Source organism: Salmo trutta, chromosome 33, assembly GCF_901001165.1.
Source record: "Salmo trutta chromosome 33, fSalTru1.1, whole genome shotgun sequence".
Classification (NCBI taxonomy): Eukaryota; Metazoa; Chordata; class Actinopteri; order Salmoniformes; family Salmonidae; genus Salmo; species Salmo trutta.
Window position 1 is genome coordinate 35,571,178 of NC_042989.1, and position 18,690 is coordinate 35,589,867.

General features: G+C 40.5%; 1 protein-coding gene across 1 annotated transcript in view; it reads right to left on the bottom strand.

Moving 5' to 3' along the window:
• The window catches only part of LOC115172159 (brain-enriched guanylate kinase-associated protein-like), a 39,640-nt gene that overhangs the window by 5,918 nt on the left and 15,032 nt on the right, over positions 1-18,690 (bottom strand). Inside the window, exons 4-5 of the mRNA XM_029729319.1 lie at positions 3,358-3,465; positions 2,569-2,652 (exon numbers count right to left, since the gene is read on the bottom strand). Of these exons, the coding sequence (XP_029585179.1) occupies positions 2,569-2,652; positions 3,358-3,465 (192 nt within the window). The remainder of the gene's footprint in view (positions 1-2,568; positions 2,653-3,357; positions 3,466-18,690) is intronic.

Genomic DNA, 18,690 nt, shown 5'->3' on the forward strand with positions numbered 1-18,690 from the left:
TGTCTCCTCTCCCCTGCTCCCTGTGTCTCCTCTCCCCTGCTCCCTGTGTCTCCTCTCCCCTGCTCTCTGTGTCTCCTCTCCCCTGCTCCCTGTGTCTCCTCTCCCCTGCTGTCTGTGTCTCCTGTCGCTTTCCCTTCCCTTTCTTCCCTTCACTATCAAACACAGAGCTACAGGTAAAAAAAAAAGAGAGAAAAAGATGAAGTACCCAAAGTTGCTTTTTGCTTGACAATAGACACTCGGCAGAAAAAAAACATTATTGTTTGAAGTACGGAGCAACAGTTGAAGTCAGAAGTTTACGTACACCTTTGCCAAATACATTTAAACGCAGTTTTTCACAATTCCTGACATTTAATCCAAGTAAAAATTCCCTGTCTTAGGTCAGTTAGGATCACCACTTTATTTTAAGAATGGGAAACGTCAGAATAATAGTATAGAGAATGATTTATTTCAGCTTTTATTTCTTTCATCACATTCTCTGTGGGTCAGAAGTTTACATACACTCAATTAGTACTTGGTAGCATTGCCTTTAAATTGTTTAACTTGGGTCAAACATTTTGGGTAGCCTTCCACAAGCTTCCCACAATAAGTTGGGTGAATCTGTAACTGAGTCAGGTTTGTAGGCCTCCTTGCTCGCACACATTCTTTCAGTTTTGCCCACACATTTTCTATAGGATTGAGGTCAGGGCTTTGTGATGGCCACTCCAATACCTTGACTTTGTTGTCCTTAAGCCATTTTGCCAAAACTTTGGAAGTATGCTTGGGGTCATTGTCCATTTGGAAGACCCATTTGCGACCAAGCTTTAACTTCCTGACTGATGTCTTGAGATGTTGCTTCAATATATACACATACTTTTCCTGCCTCATGATGCCATCTATTTTGTGAAGTACATCAGTCCTCCTGCAGCAAAGCACCCCACAACATGATGCTGCCACCCAAGTGCTTCATGGTTGGGATGGTGTTCTTCGGCTTGCAAGCCTCCCCTTTTTTCCTCCAAACATAACGATGGTCATTATGGCCAAACAGTTCTATTTTTGTTTCATCAGACCAGAGGACATTTCTCCAAAAAGTACAATCTTTGTCCCCATGTGCAGTTGCAAACCGTAGTCTGTTTTTTTGTGGTGGTTTTGAAGCAGTGGCTTCTTCCTTGCTGAGCGGCCTTTCAGGTTATGTCGATATAGGACTCGTCGCTGTTGTTCTGGGATTGATTTGCACTTTTTGCACCAAGGTACGTTCATCTCTAGGAGACAGAACGCGTCTCCTTCCTGAGCGGTATGACGGCTGCGTGGTCCCATGGTGTTTATACTTGCGTACTATCATTTGTACAGATGAACGTGGTACCTTCAGGTGTTTGGAAATTGCCCCCAAGGATCAACCATACTTGTGGAGTTCTCCAATTTTTTTCCTGAGGTCTTGGCTGATTTCTTTTGATTTTCCCATGATGTCAAGTAAAAAGGCACTGTTTGAAGGTAGGCCTTGAAATACATCCACAGGTAGACCACCAATTGACTCAAATGATGTCAATTAGCCTATCAGAAGCTTCTAAAGCCATGACATAATTTTCTGGAATTTTCCAAGCAGTTTAAAGACACAGTCAACTTAGTGTATGTAAACTTCCGACCCACTGGAATTGTGATACAGTGAATTATAAGTGAAATAATCTGTCTATAAACAATTGTTGGAAAAATGACTTGTGTTATGTACAAAGTAGATGTCCTAACCGACTTGCCAAAACTATGGTTTGTTAACAAGAAATTTGTGGATTGGTTGAAAAACGAGTTTTAATGACTCCAACGTAAGTGTATGTAAACTTCCGATGTTGAGCAGGTATTTTTAGCAGCCTGCCTACCCCATTGAGAATTGAGTGGGGAAACAGGTGAGACTGCAGGGTTAACACGCGCCTCCAACATGCCGTGTTCAGCAGCTTTCCTGAGGGGGCTCATCTGCAAACCGATCAATTTATCTGGCTGGTAATTAGCAGAGTTAAGTCCCAATGAGAATCATGCAGCATCCCTTTGATCGCACTCAGCTATATTCACCGTTTGTTTTTGGGTTTTTTTCACACGGATTCGTCAATTCTCTGGAAATGGTCATTGACATTCTTCACTAGTACTGCGTCTCAGTTGACTCGGAGGGACGTGCTTTCAAAAACCAATCCCTGTTATTTCAGTATGAAAATATGAGTGTGATTATGGACAGCTGAATGAGTCAATCGATAACAACCGCTGTGGTCCCTGGTATCTTACTGTATTTCAATAACTCCTTCAATTTCATGCTGTAGTTGCATAGCTACTTGGCCCATATATGCATGACATTACGTTGAAAAAATCGTCCCATGTTTGTGAGGCATTTCTAAGAGAATTTATGAGGATTTTTGCTCATGCTTCACTTCCTACTTCCCCTTTGTGTGGACTAGATGTTGTTGGAGACAGTTTGTCCTCTGTTGTGCTCAGTTGTATGGCCAAATCAACAAGGGGGGAATAAAGTGGCCATCAAGAGCCTGACAGAAGATCATTTGAGACAGGGCTGTTTGTTAGCGGTCAGTGAGTGTAGAGCAGATCAGAAATCACCTCAGATAGCTTGTGGGCTCTGTGGTGTGACTTGGAGCACTGTAGGAGCTGTGCTGCCAGGTTACAGTCCTTTCTGTACAGGTCCTGGCATGGGAAAGATAGACACTGTTGTTGAATCATAGGTTGGGGTGCCATGCAGACTTAAGAACAGTATTAATTATAATGGGAGTAACTGACTTAAATCTATTTCAAATAGGTTACTACAATAATTACTTTGCAGTTATATACAAATAAATGTAAATTCCATGTAATTGCATGGTATTTGTACATCAGAGTAGAATGGGACCAAACAGTAATTTCAGCATGTGGCATTCGCGTACACACCAATGCTTGACAAACAAAAAACAATGTCCCCAAAAATGATATTACAAATTGATTACTAGTCTATATCTGTTCTTCCCCCTCATGTCTCTTGTGACAATCCCAAAAGTTGACTTCCATTTAAAGTTGAGGGTCTCACAAGGCAAGCCTCCGCTTAGGGAGAACACAATCAAAGGAACAAACACACTATCAATTACCGAACAAATCCATCCGCCCAGAAAAGAAATTGTGCTCGTTTTTCTGATCAGGCCCCTATCGATTTGAGGGTCACTACTGTACATCTTACTCTAGCACTTTAAAGAATGAAGAAGTTGTGATGATGAAAATGTACAATGAGATTTTTATGTTCATGTTAGAGTTGGCACGGGTGGCAAGGCCATCACCAGGCATTGGTCTAATTGGGTGTGTAGTTTTTTCAGTGAATCACTTCAAAAACTAATTTTGCGCAATGGCTGGCTATATACTCACATTGTCCTCTCTGAGCTTTTCAATGGTGATCTTGGCCTCCATGAGGTGATTGTTGAGGACGATGATCTCTCGACTCAGCGCTCTTTTCTCATCCTCATGGTGCTGGGACTAAATCAGAGAGGAGAGGTGGAAAGAGGAGAGAAAGAGAGGAAATTAGGATTTGAGAGACCAGGAAGAGGGAGAAGGGGAAGTGAAAGGAGAGGTGAAAGGAGAAATGAAAGGAGAGGAAGAGAAATTCAAAGGAAAGCAGGAGAAAGCAAACGAGAGAAGAGGTGGAGAGCAGCCAGTCAGTCAGTGTTCACGCTCTTTCTCTGCCAGTAGCAGGTCGTAATTAAAGGAAGATTACATTGGCCATGGCCCATATCAAATCAATTACGCTGCCAGGGTGAGAGAAAGTAGCAATCTTGGAGTCCTGAGAAATTAAAGCTTCTTGTATTGCAGTTGCAGCGACTGTCATTTTTTGACCCCGAAACCTGACACCTTAGTATTTCCTGTGATTTAGCCTCAAACAATAAACGGTTACTAAATGCTTTCTCCCCTCACCCAATAATTTTCAACATCCTGTTGTGTGGCAGGATTTGACAAAGGATGCATCATCAAGTCCCCAACGCACAATAGTCACAATTGTTTTGAAATACAGGGGTGGGAGATAAATTAAATGGAAGTCAATTAATGTCAGTTTAAGCAATAGGTTGATATTGATATCCAAATCCCTTCTGTAAGCCTCTTATTAATCAGCTCTGTGATGTTGCTTTGGCGGTCTCATTCATTCCTATTTCATTCACACTGTAATCATATTTCACTCTGGTTGGTCTTTGGTGGTCTCATTCAGTCCTATGACGTTCCACACTGTAATCATATTTCACTCTGGTTGGTCTTTGGTGGTCTCATTCAGTCCTATGACGTTCCACACTGTAATCATATTTCACTCTGGTTGGTCTTTGGTGGTCTCATTCATTCCTATGACGTTCCACATTGTAATCATATTTCACTCTGGTTGGTCTTTGGTGGTCTCATTCATTCCTATGACGTTCCACATTGTAATCATATTTCACTCTGGTTGGTCTTTGGCGGTCTCATTCAGTCCTATGACGTTCCACATTGTAATCATATTTCACTCTGGTTGGTCTTTGGCGGTCTCATTCAGTCCTATGACGTTCCACATTGTAATCATATTTCACTCTGGTTGGTCTTTGGCGGTCTCATTCATTCCTATTCTCAAATAGGAACTTAACACTAGAACGGCTAAAGCAGTTATTATGACTGGTCAATTTTTTTTATTACTCTGCCATTTTTTAAGTCCTTGACTTTTCCTAAATAAGTCTCTATAACACACTGTCAGTGTTAGAATCTTAATTTCACAAACAGAACCAGAGTTATAACCAGTTTCAGGAGTGCATGTCATTTTTCTAATGGTTTTCCCCTGATGCCCCCCCCTTCTCCCGACAGTAGGGCTTGCTCCGCTCATTCTCCCGACAGTAGGGCTTGCTCCGCTCATTCTCCCGACAGTAGGGCTTGCTCCGCTCATTCTTCCGACAGTTGAAAGTGCAGTGTACAGCTAATAATTTCCCAGATAATTGCCTCGAACGTGAACATGAACTATATCGAAACTAATTTCACACATACAGTGCCTTCAGACCCCTTGAGTTTTTCCACATTTTGTTACATTACAGCTTTATTCAGAAATGTATTAAATTGTTTTTTTCCCCTCATCAATCTACACACACAATGACAAAGCAAAAACAGGTTTTTATAATTTTTTGCTAATTTATAAAAAATAAAAAAACTGAAATATCACATTTACATAAGTATTCAGATCCTTTACTCAATACTTTGTTGAAGCACCTTTGGCAGCGATTACAGCCTTGAGTCCTCTTGGGAATGAGGCTACAAGCTTGGCACAGATTGTGTAGATTGGGTAGATTGTGTATATTGCTTAGGATAATTTTTTTATCCATTAGAATAAGCCTGTAACGTATCAAAATGTGGAAAAAGTCAAGGGGTCTGATGAGGTTGATGAGCGACAGAAGCCTTATTATGTAATCACCAATTGTGAATGAAGAACAGGGCGGGCTGTGTGTAAATGATGCCGGAAAAAGTATAATTTTATGTGTTTTCATTTCAGGCTGTTAGGCAACAAATGGTGCACATTTTGAAAGAGGGTGGTGACTTTCTATACCCACTGTATATTCATCATAATGCCATTATTGCTTTAGTGCTGAATTTCACTATTTATCAAGAACACTTGGCGCTTATAATGTTTTTTATGCTACTGATGTTTTCATCATTTGAACATGTGTCTTGACCGTGCGTCTTGGTGGTTGGGGTATTTATTTGTATTGTTTGTTGTTTTAAAAAGGAGCTGTTACCGTGTTCCAAACAGATGCATTCGGTTTCATAATTCTAACAAAGACACTCCACAAATAAAATTGATTGAACCCTTGAATTGTTTTGTTTTTTGTTTTTACATGTAGCCTACAGTAACATAAACGAATGAAAATGCTATTGTGTTATTTAAAATAAAATACAAATCGTATTCTGTTACCCAAGGCCTTCATAAACACAACCAAATTATTATTTTTGTAGCGTATCTGAAATGTATTGATAATACTGTTAGAATGTTGCAGTCAGAATGACTGCTCATTAGCTTGTAGGGGTCCCCCGAGGCCCATCACAAACTACTGTATTTTTTTGAAAATCATGATGAAATTGGCAATTGTAGGCCTTTTTTTAGACCTGTACATACCTCCTGTAAGACCCTATGATCTGTGAACCGTACATGATACAGACACCATCTTGGTGTCATTATCCTCCTTATTGTTGCTCTAACATATCGAATATGTCTAGATTCTGAAATACACATGTTCACATTAACCTCTAAGAGGTTAACATTTTCAAATGTGAAAGGAATGTAGAACATAACACAATAGATCTGGTAAAAGATAATACAAAGAAAAAACCAATGCATTTCTGTTCAAAATTTTGTATCAGGACTGCCCGAATGTGCCTAATTTGTTTTTTAATAACTTTTCATGATCAAAATTGTGCACTCTCCTCAAACAATAGCATGGTATTCTTTCACTGTGATAGCTACTGTAAATTGGACAGTGCAGTTAGATTAACAAGAATTTAAGCTTTCTTCCAATATCAGATATGTCTATGTCTTGGGAAATGTTCTTGTTACATACAACGTCGTGCTAATCACATTAGCCTACGTTAGCTCAACCGTCCCGTGGACGGGACACAGATCCAGAAGAAGTTTTAATGACCTGTAATGTCAATTTCTATATAAAATGGGTCATATCATTAAAAGTACCAGAGAGCCCACTCTGACATGTTTGAACAGTATATTTTTACGAACGATGTCTAAAATATTAGACATTGTTTATTAGACAAAAAAAATAATAATCATGTTGAATAAATTAATAACAAATCACAGCCCTTCTTTAGGATTGCGAGTTCCCTTTGAATCCATTTTCCCATTCACTGTGTTTTTACAAACAGTATGTCTTAAAACAACCGCTTCACAGCACAGTATTGGTTTTGACTGACAGCTGTTCTGAACTTGAACACCGCTTGCGACAAGATGCCTCCCTCCCTCCTGCTAATTGGGCAACTTTTGCACATTATTTGTTGTCTGAGTGAGGGAAATGCTGTAAATAAAGAAGACTCTATGTATTTTGAAAGATGAGACGTTAAGGATTACAATAAATACTGCTTTGATGTCATACAAGCAAGCCAAACATCCATTAGTCCAAATGTGCACTTCACATGTCCATATCATAAAACTCATGTCATATACAGTACAGTGTCAACGTTTATGATCACTATGTTTGATGTAAAGTTATAATATGACACAGCGTCATACTCTGAACAGAATGAGCCTATGTTTGTTGTATTGTGAGAAATTTGGCAGGAACACACATCTGAATGCACAAGTCGTGACTATTCTATGCGCACCAAAATTACGATCTGCTTCTCTGAATTGCCTAACACTGTAAGATCATATTTTGTAACTTCGCTAGCCATGTTGGCAATAGAACATGCTTTCAAATGATGTCCACCCGCTGATTGCGATTTACAATGGACCATTTTTGGAATGTGTAAACATCATGTAAAAGTGGGGATACAGGGCTGTTTTCAAAAGAAAACAACTTAAAGTGCACTTGCTCTAGTTCCTCAATAGCACAGCTAAGAGAACTTAAAATAGCACCTTACAGTTGAAGACTCTTCTTTGAGTCATAAAATTGCATTGAAATGACATAGAAACTGTGTACACTTTGGAGAGGTGTGTGTCCACTTGGAGACTCCAGTTAGACCTCTCACTCAAACCCTTGTCATTTTATTGTCTTATGTTACATCTACCCCAAATTTACCATGAATATTCTTAGCATGTTACTGAATTTATCCAGAGTATTTTCAGATTTAGTAATCAACAAATGTGGCGAAAAGCACAGTAAAAATAACATTCATTCCTGTAATCTCCAAACCTTTGCCTTTTGATTGCTACCATGGGCATGCATATGCTTTCCATATTTCTTCTGTAAGAAACATTTCAATGTATCCCTACCCATAAAGACCAATTCACACAAGTGTAAAGGGTTAATGTTTAATAAATGAATGTGGAAAATTGTATTTAAGAATCAAGACATACTCCATATTTTAGAGCACACTATAAGGAGTCTTGACACCAAGATGTTGTCTGTTTCATGTACAGTTCAAAGATCAGAGGGTCTTACAGGAGGCATGTACTATATCTAAAAAGGGTCTAAAATGTCCACTTTCATCATGATTTTCTCAAAATTGATATGTCATACAAATCTATAAAGCTTTTCAAACATCCTTCCTCCCAATTAAATTTTTATGTGAAAATTGGCAAAACAATCTGATACCCAAAATATTTTCCGCTCCTGCTGCCTTGGAATCACCCATATATGACAAATCTAGAATACTACTGGGTTTATAGATGAATATTGAAAGATTGTATTCTTACATGCAGATGTAATCTATCTCCCTCACTTGTGATATTCTTGTCAATTTGGAGCTAAACTGTGTTTTTCAGTGGGTTTATTTATATGTTACACTCCCAAGGGAACAATGAAAACTTTTATCTCTTGACATCAGATTGACAAATGGCTCATGCACCGTCATTTTAATCAAATCTGAGTCAGCCATTCCTTGCGTAAACCGTGAGATGAGGAAACATGATGAGAATAGAGAACACCAACCTCACTCGTAAATTGCTATTGTATCTACATCCAGATTGGCTCTGAATAGACTAAGGTAACAACCAAACAATTTGTAATGACCAAGGTTACATTTTGTCCTCTCTGCTGAATAGAACGCTCCGTGGGTGACAATGAAGCGAGAATGACTCCTAGATTGAGTCGTGTCCTGCTCCATTTCCTACTGTACAATATAACGACGCCGAAGGTCCCATTGACACGAATTGTGACCGACTGTTATTAGGGTCAAAGCACAGGGCAATTAGACGTTTCCCCTCACCTCACCTTCCCATCCAACCACTGCCGCAGGATTTGGCGAAGCGGTTTCCATGACAACCTTTCAAATCAAAATGGTACCCTGTTTCGCACAAACCCAACGGATATTGATTCCTCTCGCCGTATGATGTAACATTCTAATGGAATAGTAAGATTAACAAGGTCGGTTCTTTGTCTGACTTCCGGGTTCTGTTTTCCTGTAATGATTTTGAGAGGAGAGGGTTTAATAAGTACAATTGTGTATTGGGTGAGAAATAAACTGGTTTGTGAATGACTGCGGTATCAGGATTTCCCCATGCCGTTTAGGCTGTCTGTCTCCGCTGAGCTGCTATCTTCTCCAGGCCAACACTGAAGTTGGGGAATGAGAGAGGACGTTTTTAGTTTATTTAACTAGGCAAGTCAGTTAAGAACAAATTTGTATTTACAATGACGGCCTAGGAACAGTGACTGCCTTTTTCAGGGGCAGAACAACAGATTTTTACCTTGTCAGTTGGGAATTTCATCTAGCAACCTTTTGGTTACTGACCCAATGCTCTAACCACTAGGCTAACTGCTGCCCCAAGTTGGGGAAGGGGAGAGAAAAACAAGATTATATAGGCTTCTGTGGAAAAAAAAATACAATTTCTAACCTTAAGAAAAAAGGATTTCAACCATTTCATAAATAACCACCTGCCCTAAAGTTTTAAATGATCAATCGGTAAAATATTTTGTGAAATGTCTACAAGTCCCTAAAGGAGAGTGCTGGCCATATGTGACACAAAAGTCATTTAATTAAAAGTTTGATGTGCTTCAACTGAACATTAGGTTTTCTTTAGATTTTCTTTTCCCCTTTTGGCACAATTTAAATTCTTAGGGTGAGAGACAGTATTTTTTGAAGAAGTTCATATCTTTATCTAGGTCCAGTTTGATAGCTGTTTGAGATATTTCCATCAATCGACAACAAGCCCAATTAATGGATAAGGGGTAATGCATGCTGGGTAGGTCAAATGGGAAGACGGGAAGACGAGCAAGAGGCTCGGGGGGATAAAAACGAAGGGATGATTTAAGAAGATCAAGTCAAACATTTCAGCAAATCATCAAATCCTCTCTGATATCTTTGGAACCTCGAGTAGCAACATCAATACAATGGAAACTCAACAAGCATGTGACCTTTTTGCTGTACAAAGCAGAATGATGCTTTGTTTTCATTGAAAAGCTTTGAGTAATGAGAACACAGTGAATGGCACCTTGAGAAATCTGTGACTCAGAAAACATGCACTTCTGGCATACTAGTGAGCATCGCAGAAATGCAACACACACTGATGAGAGCTGTTATTATGGATGAAGTGTCTCCGAACCACCCACTGCAGTGTGAGTAGGGCCGGGAGCTGCCTGCTTAGTCGAGGTCTAGGAAAGCACACACACACCCTCAATCAGAACAGCCTCAATTCCATCGAGGCATGGACTTTACAAGGTGTCAAAAGCATTCCACAGAGATGCTGGCCTATATTGACTCCATTGAAGTCACTTATAAAATCCACTCCAATCAGTATAGATGAAGGAGAAGAGACAGGTTAAAGAATGATTTTTAGCGAGCACCAGCCAACCAGCCAACTTGAGACAACTGTTGGAACACTGCTGTGTCAAGTGGGCTGAAAAACCCAACAGCGTTGCAGTTCTTGACACATACCGGTGTGCCTGGCACCTACTACCATACCCTGTTCAAAGGCACTTAAATCTTTTCTCTTGCCCATTCAGCCTCAATCCTATATACCTGTGTTCTTGGGGACCTTTAATGTTGCAAAAAAAATGTGGTAACCTTCCTCAGATCTGTGCCTTGACACAATCCTGTCTTGGAGCTCTACATACAATTCCTTCAACCTTATGGCTTGGTTTTTGCTCTGATATGCACTGTCAACTGTGTGACCTTATATAGACAGGTATATAGCCTTTCCTAATCATGTCCGATCAATTGAATTTACCACAGGTGGACTCCAATCAAGTTGCAGAAACATCTCCAGGATGATCAATGGAAACAGGCTGAAACCTTGGCTCAATTTCAAGTCTCATAGCAAAGGGTCTGAATACGCATTTCTGTTGTAGTTTATTTATTTTTTTGGCAAACATTTATACAGTGAGGGGAAAAAAGTATTTGATCCCCTGCTGATTTTGTACGTTTGCCCACTGACAAAGAGATAATCAGTCTATAATTTTAATGGTAGGTTTATTTGAACAGTGAGAGACAGAATAACAATATACACTCACCGTACAGTTTATTAGGTACACATCCCCTTTCACAAAAATGGATCGCTCCTACAGATTAAGAAGGCACACCTGTTAATTGAAATGCATCCCAGGTGACTACCTCATGAAACTGGTTGAGAGAATGCCAAGAGTGTGCAAAGCTGTCATCAAGAAAAAGGGTGGCTATTTGAAGAATCTAAATTATAACATATATTTTGATTTGTTTAACACTCTTTTGGTTACTACATGATTCCATATGTGTTAGTTCATAGTTTTGATGTCTTCACTATTATTCTACAATGTAGAAAATAGTAAAAATAAAAGAAAAACCCTTGAATGAGTAGGTGTTCTAAAACTTTTGACCGGTAGTGTAATTTTTCTCAACAACAGGTTATGGTCAATAATATCTAAGGCTGCACTGAAATCTAACAGTACAGCTCCCACAATCCTCTTATTATCAATTTCTTTCAACCAATCATCAGTCATTTGTGTCAGTGCAGTACATGTTGAGTGCCCTTCTCTATAAGCATGCTGAAAGTCTGTTGTTAATTTGTTTACAGAGAAATAGCATTGTATTTGGTTAAACACATTTTTTCCAACAGTTTGCTAAGAGCTGTTAGCAAGCGAATAGGTCTGCTGTTAAAATCAGTAAAGGCCGCTTTGGGTAGCGGAATGACTTTGGCTTTCCTCCAGGCCTGAGGACAAACACTTTCCTCTAGGCTCAGATTAAAGATATGACAGATAGAAGTGGCTATAGAGTCAGCTTCCATCCTCAGTAGCTTTCCATCTAAGTTGTCAATGCCAGGTTCGTCATTATTGATCGATATCAATTTTTCCACCTCTCCCACACTAACTTTACAAAATTCAGACTTATAATACTTTTCTTCAATTATTAGTTGCTTTTATGCATTAATACGATCGCTCACTATTCGTTGTTGACGTTTCCTGCCTAATTTTGGACACTTTGCAAATTAAGTAATGATTAAAATAAGCCATCTGATTCTATGAACGATGGAGTTGAATTTGTCTTTCTGTCCATAATTTCATTTAAAGTACTCCAAGGTTGTTTTTCCCTCATTCTTTACATCATTGATGTTGGCTTCATAATACAGTTTCTTTTTCTTTTTGTTGTCACATAATTTCTCAATTAGCAGTAAGTCAGCCAGTCAGATGTGCAGTTGTTCCATTCCTCATCAATCCATGGAGCCTTAACAGTTCTAACAGTCTCTTAACAGGTGCATGTTTATCAATAATTGAAAGAAGCAATATCATAAATTCATCAAGTGCAGTGTCTAGATGCTACTTATTAGTAGCATCAGACCAACAAATATTTTGAACATCATCCACATAAGAGTCACAGAAAAATATTTTTGTGAACTTTGGCTTTCCTGGATATAGCCACTATATTGTGATTACTGTATCCAATAGGTATGGATACAGTTTTACTACAAAGTTCTACAGTATTAGTAAAAATGTGATCAGTACAGAAGGATGATCTTGTTCCTGTAGTGTTTGTAAACAACCTGGTACAGTTGAAGTCGGAAGTTTACATACAGTTTACATACACTTAGGTTGGAGTCATTAAAACTCATTTTTCAACCACTCCACAAATTTCTTGCTAACAAACTATAGTTTTTGCAAGTTGGTTAGGACATCTACTTTCTGCATAACACAAGTAATTTTTCCAACAATTGTTCACAGACAGATTATTCCACTTATGGGTGGGAGGGTGGACTGCATCACAATTCCATTAAGTTGACTGTGCCTTTAAACTGCTTGGAAAATTCCAGAAAATTATGTCATGGCCTTAGAAGCTTCTGATATGCTAATTGACATCATTTGAGTCAATTTGAGGTGTACCTGTGGATGTATTTCAAGGCCTACCTTCAAATGCTGTGCCTCTTTGCTTGACATCATGGGAAAATCAAAAGAAATCAGCCAAGACCTCAGACAAAAAATTGTAGACCTCCACAAGTATGGTTCATCCTTGTGAGCATTTTCCAAACGCCTGAAGGTACCACATTCATCTGCACATGGGGACAAAGATTGTACTTTTTGGAGAAATGTCCTCTGGTCTGATGAAACAAAAATAGAACTGTTTGGCCATAGTGACCATCGTTATCTTTGGAGGAAAAGGGGGAGGCTTGCAAGCCGAAGAACACCATTCCAACGTGAAGCACGTGTTGTGGGGGTGCAGCACCATGTTGTGGGGGTGCTTTTCTGCAGGAGGGACTGGTGCACTTCACAAAATAGATGGCATCATGAGGGAGGAAGATTATGTAGATATATTGAAGCAACATCTCAAGACATCAGTCAGGAAGTTAAAGCTTGGTTGCAAATGGGTCTTCCAAATGAACAATGACCCCAAGCATACTTCCAAAGTTGTGACAAAAAATAAAGTGGTGATCCTTACTGACCTAAAATGGGATTTTTACTAGGATTAAATGTCAGGAATTGTGATAAACTGAGTTTAAATGTATTTGGCTAAGGTGTATGTAAACTTCCGACTTTAACTGTAGGTTGATTAATAACCTGATCCAGATTACAGGCACCGCTTACAGTGAGAAGATTCCTCTTCAGCGGACAGCCAGAAAGTAGACCTCTCTGTTTACATCACATATACTATGAAGCATTTCACACACATTATTTAAATACTGACTGTTAGCATTTGGTGGCCTATGGCAACACCCCAAAATAATAGGCTTTAGATGAGGCGGGTGAACCTGCAACCACAACAATGTAATAATGCTTGACATAAGATCTTCTCTAAGCATTAAAGGGATATGGCTCTGAATATATACAGCAACACCTCCAACATAACCATTACTGTCGTTTCTATAGATGTTATATCCTTGTATTGCTACTGCTTTATCATCAAAGGGATTATCTAAATGAGTCTCAGAAATTTCTAATGTACTAGTGTTATCTGATGTTAGCAAGTTATCGATTTCATGAACCTTATTTCTAAGGCTACATATATTACTATGGGCTATTTATAGCCCTTTCCTGGGTAACTTCTCAGAGGTTGACGTAATATGGAAAAGAGCAAACAAAGCAAGTGAAAAAACAAAAATTCAGCAGTCCATTAATCAGTTGTAAGTGTGCGTGTGTATGTGTGTTTTGGGGTTGAAACTACAAACCCATAGGCTTGGCTCTCTCATCCCTTCCAGGCTTTTGGGTGGGAGGGTGGACAATGGGGCTGTCATAGCAGATGTAAGCAATGTCCCCAAGCGCTCTGGAAGCTTTCATGGCTTAGTTCTTTCCTCTTTTGGAGAACAGCTTCCGGATAGTCGTCATTGAGGAAGATGTACGTTCCGTTACCTTGTCCTTGAACCTCAGGAACTTGACCACTCTCAGCCTGGGCCTGTCACCTAGGCCGGTGGTGGGTTTTCCAGTCCTGAGGGCGCGCTCAACCTCTTCAGTTTCTCCGAGATAATTTCCCTCACCTTGTCCTCAGACTTCGTCCATGTGGAGGCTCTGCAATTCTGTCCACAACAATGCTGTTCCTTTTTGACTGTGCCTCGAAATAATCCGATTTCTCCATAATTTATATCATAGATTCACATGCAGAACTGATGTCCTCTCTCAATGACTTACAGATTGCTGTCATCTTGCCATTCTCATGTTTCAACTCATTGAGCTGACCGTGGGAGAATTGCAAACTGTTCTTCAGGTCCTGGACCTCTCTGGTCAGGTCATCCATTCCTTTATTAGTTGACTCCACCAGTAATTGGACAGAACACTTGAAGCTATTTTCTCGCTGTTGTAACAACTGCTTGTAGAACCATTTTTTATATTAAAAATCCTTCACCTGTTATAGGGAGACACCACTGTCCTGAACGGTACTCCCTCCGGCTTTGGTCTTTGTCATGGTAGCAACGTAGGCCATGCTGTTACTCCTCGCAGTTCCAGACAGAGCACGTTGCAGGGAAGATGGAAACAGCAACAAACAGCAGGGATCTAGACAGCCACAAGCCCGGGACAATCCGGAGTCCCAACCACATTGGCTAACCACATCGCGGGCTGCGTTCAAGCCCTCAAGAAAACCCTGCTAGCTTGATATGCAGCCAAGCTAGCTGCTACGCCAAGCAGCTCCTCAGACCCTTGGTCAGCAGGATCCTTGGACAGATAACAGCGGTCCCAGCAACTGATGCCAACCGCATCACGGGATCCAGACTTTAAAGGTAGCTAGCTAATAACCATACTTGATCAACAGAACACTTAAAACAACAAACTTTCAAAAAAAACAAACAGAGCTCTCCCCCGTTCCGCGTTCAACAAATAAGTGATGCAAAGTGGAATGGGCTGTTCACAGCATGAATGTACCGCCATCCAATCTGCAGCAGCTGTGTGATGCCATCACGTCAGCATGGACCTGTGGAACGTTTCTGACACCTTGTAGAATGCCGAAAGAATTCAGGCTGTTCTGGAGTACCTAATAAACCAGCACGTGCATTGACCCCCCCCACCCCCACCTTCTAGCTCTGACTCTACTAATAGTTGTGTTATTGAGGAAACGTTTACTTTCTATGCTTGTGATATGTGGTTGTCCCACCTAGCTATCTTAAGATGAATGCACTAACTGTAAATCGCTAAATTACTAAAATGTAAATGTACGTATATGATGTTTTCTATAGACATTACGGACAGTATATGAATAGAAAAGGTGTGTAAAGGAGCAGTAGTAATATCGGATGAGACTTGACTAGAATACAGTATATACACATAAAGTGGGTTAAACAGTATGTAAACATTATTAAAGTGACCACTGTTCAATGACTCTATATACAGTTGAAGTCGGAAGTTTACATACTGTCACGGCTGTCAAAAGGATCGGACCAAAATGCAGCGTGTTCGTAGTTCCACATATTTTATTTAACGTGAAACTGAAATGCAAAGACACTAATACTTGAAACACAAAAACAACAAACCGTGACGCAGAGAGAAAACACACTACTCAAAATATAATCACCCACAAACACAGGTGGGACAAACATCAACATAAATATGACCTCCAATTAGGGGTAACGAGGATCAGCTGCCTCCAATTGGAGATCAACTCAAACAACACCAACATAGAAATACAAAACTAGAAACTGAACATAGAAATACAAAAACAGACAAACACCCCCTGTCACGCCCTGACCTACTCTACCATAGAAAATAACAACTTACTACGGTCAGGACGAGACACATACACCTTAGCCAAATACATTTAAACACAGTTCTTCACAATTTCTGACATTTAATCCTAGTAAAAATTCCTTGTCTTTGCTCAGTTAGGATCACCCCTTTATTTTAAGAATGTGAAATGTCAGAATAATAATAGTAGAGAGACTGATTTATTTCAGCTTTTATTTATTTCGTCACATTCCCAGTGGGCCAGAAGTTTACATACACTCAATTAGTATTTGGTAGCATTGCCTTTAGATTGTTTAAGTTGGGTCAAACGTTTCGGGTAGCATTCCACAAGCTTCCTACAATAAGTTGGGTGAATTTTGGCCCATTCCTCCTGACAGAGCTGGTGTAACCGAGTCAGGTTTGTAGGCCTCCTTGCTCGCACACGCTTTTTCAGTTCTGCCCAAAAATGTTCTACAGGATTGAGGTCAGGGCTTTGTCATGGCCATTCCAAAACTTAGATTTTGTTGTCCTTAAGCCATTTTGCCACAACTTTGGAAGTATGCTTGGGGTCATTGTCCATTTGGAAGACCCATTTGCGACCAAGCTTTAACCTCCTGACTGATGTCTTGAGATGTTGCTTCAATATATCCACATCATCTTCCATTCCCATGATGCCATCTATTTTGTGAAGTGCACCAGTTCCTCCTGCAGCAAAGCACCCCACAACATGATGCTGCCACCCCCGTGCTTCATGGTTGGGATGGTGTTCTTCGGCTTGCAAGCCTCCCCCTTTTTTTCCTCCAAATATAACGATGGTCGTTATGGCCAATCAGTTCTGTTTTTGTTTCATCAGACCAGAGTACATTTCTCCAAAAAGTATGATCTTTGTCCTCATGTGCAATTGCAAACCGTAGTCTGTCTTTTTGTGGCGGTTTTGGAGCAGTGTCTTCTTCCTTGCTGAGTGGTCTTTCAGGTTATGTCGATATAGGACTCGTTTTACTGTGGAAATAGATACTTTTGTACCCGTTTCCTCCAGCATCTTCACAAAGTCCTTTGCTGTTGTTCTGGGATTGATTTGCACTTTTCGCACCAAAGTATGTTCATCTCTAGGAGACAGAACGAGTCTCCTTCCTGAGCGGTATGATGGCTGCATGGTCCCATGGTGTTTATACTTGCGTACTATTGTTTGTACAGATGAACGTTGTACCTTCAGGAAATTGCTCCCGAGGATGAACCATACTTGTGGAGCTCTCCAAAAAACATTCTGAGGTCTTGGCTGATTTCTTTTGATTTTCCCATGATGTCAAGCACTGAGTTTGAAGATAGGCCTTGAAATACATCCGCAGGTACACCTCCAATTGACTCAAATGATGTCAATAAGCCTATCAGAAGCTTCTAAAGCCATGCACAGGCACAGTCAACTTAGTGTATGTAAACTTCTGACCCACTGGAATTGTGATAGAGTGAATTATAAGTGAAATAATCTGTCTGTGAACAATTGTTGGGAAAATTACTTGTGTCATGCACGAAGTAGATGTCCTAACCGACTTGCCAAAACTATAATTTGTTTACAATACATTTTATGGAGTGGTTAAAAAATGAGTTTTAATGACTCCAACCTAAATGTATGTAAACTTCCAACTTCAACTGTATATACGGCAGCAGTCTCTAAGGTGCAGGGTTGAGTACTGGGTGGTAGCCGGCTAGTAACATTGACTAATGTTCAGGGCAGAGGAGGCCGGCTAGTGGTGACTATTTAACAGTCTGATGGCTTGGAGATAGAATCTGTTTTTCAGTCTCTCGATCCCAGCTTTGATGCACCTGTGCTGTCTCCACCTTCTAGATGGTAGGGGGGTGAACAGGCCGTGGCTCGGGTGGCTGAAATCCTTGATGATCGTTTTGGCCTTCCTGTGACACCGGGTGCTGTAGATGTCCTGGCGGGCAGGCAGTGTGCCCCCGCCTGACCACACCACCCTCTGGAGAGCCCTGCGGTTATGGATGGTGCAGTTGCCGTACTGGGTGGTGATAAAGCCCAACAGGATGCTCTCAATGGTGCATCTGTAGAAGTTTATGAGGGTCTTAGGGGCCAAGACAAATTCATTCAGCCTCATGAGGTTGAAGAGGCGCTGTTGCACCTTCCTCACCACACTGTCTGTGTGGATGGACCATTTCAGGTTGTCGGTAATGTGAACACCGAGGAATATGCAGCTTTTCACCCTCTCCAATGCGGCCCGTTGGTGTGGATGGGGCGTTTTCCTCTTGCTGTCTCCTGAAGACCACAATCAGCTCCTTCATTTTGCTGACGTTGAGGGAGAGGTTATTTTCCTGGCACCACTCTGCCAGGGCCCTCACCTCTTCCCTGTAGGCTAACTAGTCGTTGTTGGTAATCAGGCTGTTGTGTCATCTGCAAACTTGATGATGGAGTTAGAGACCATGCAGTCATGAGTGAACTGGAAGTACAGGAGGGGCCTGAGCACGCACCCTTGTG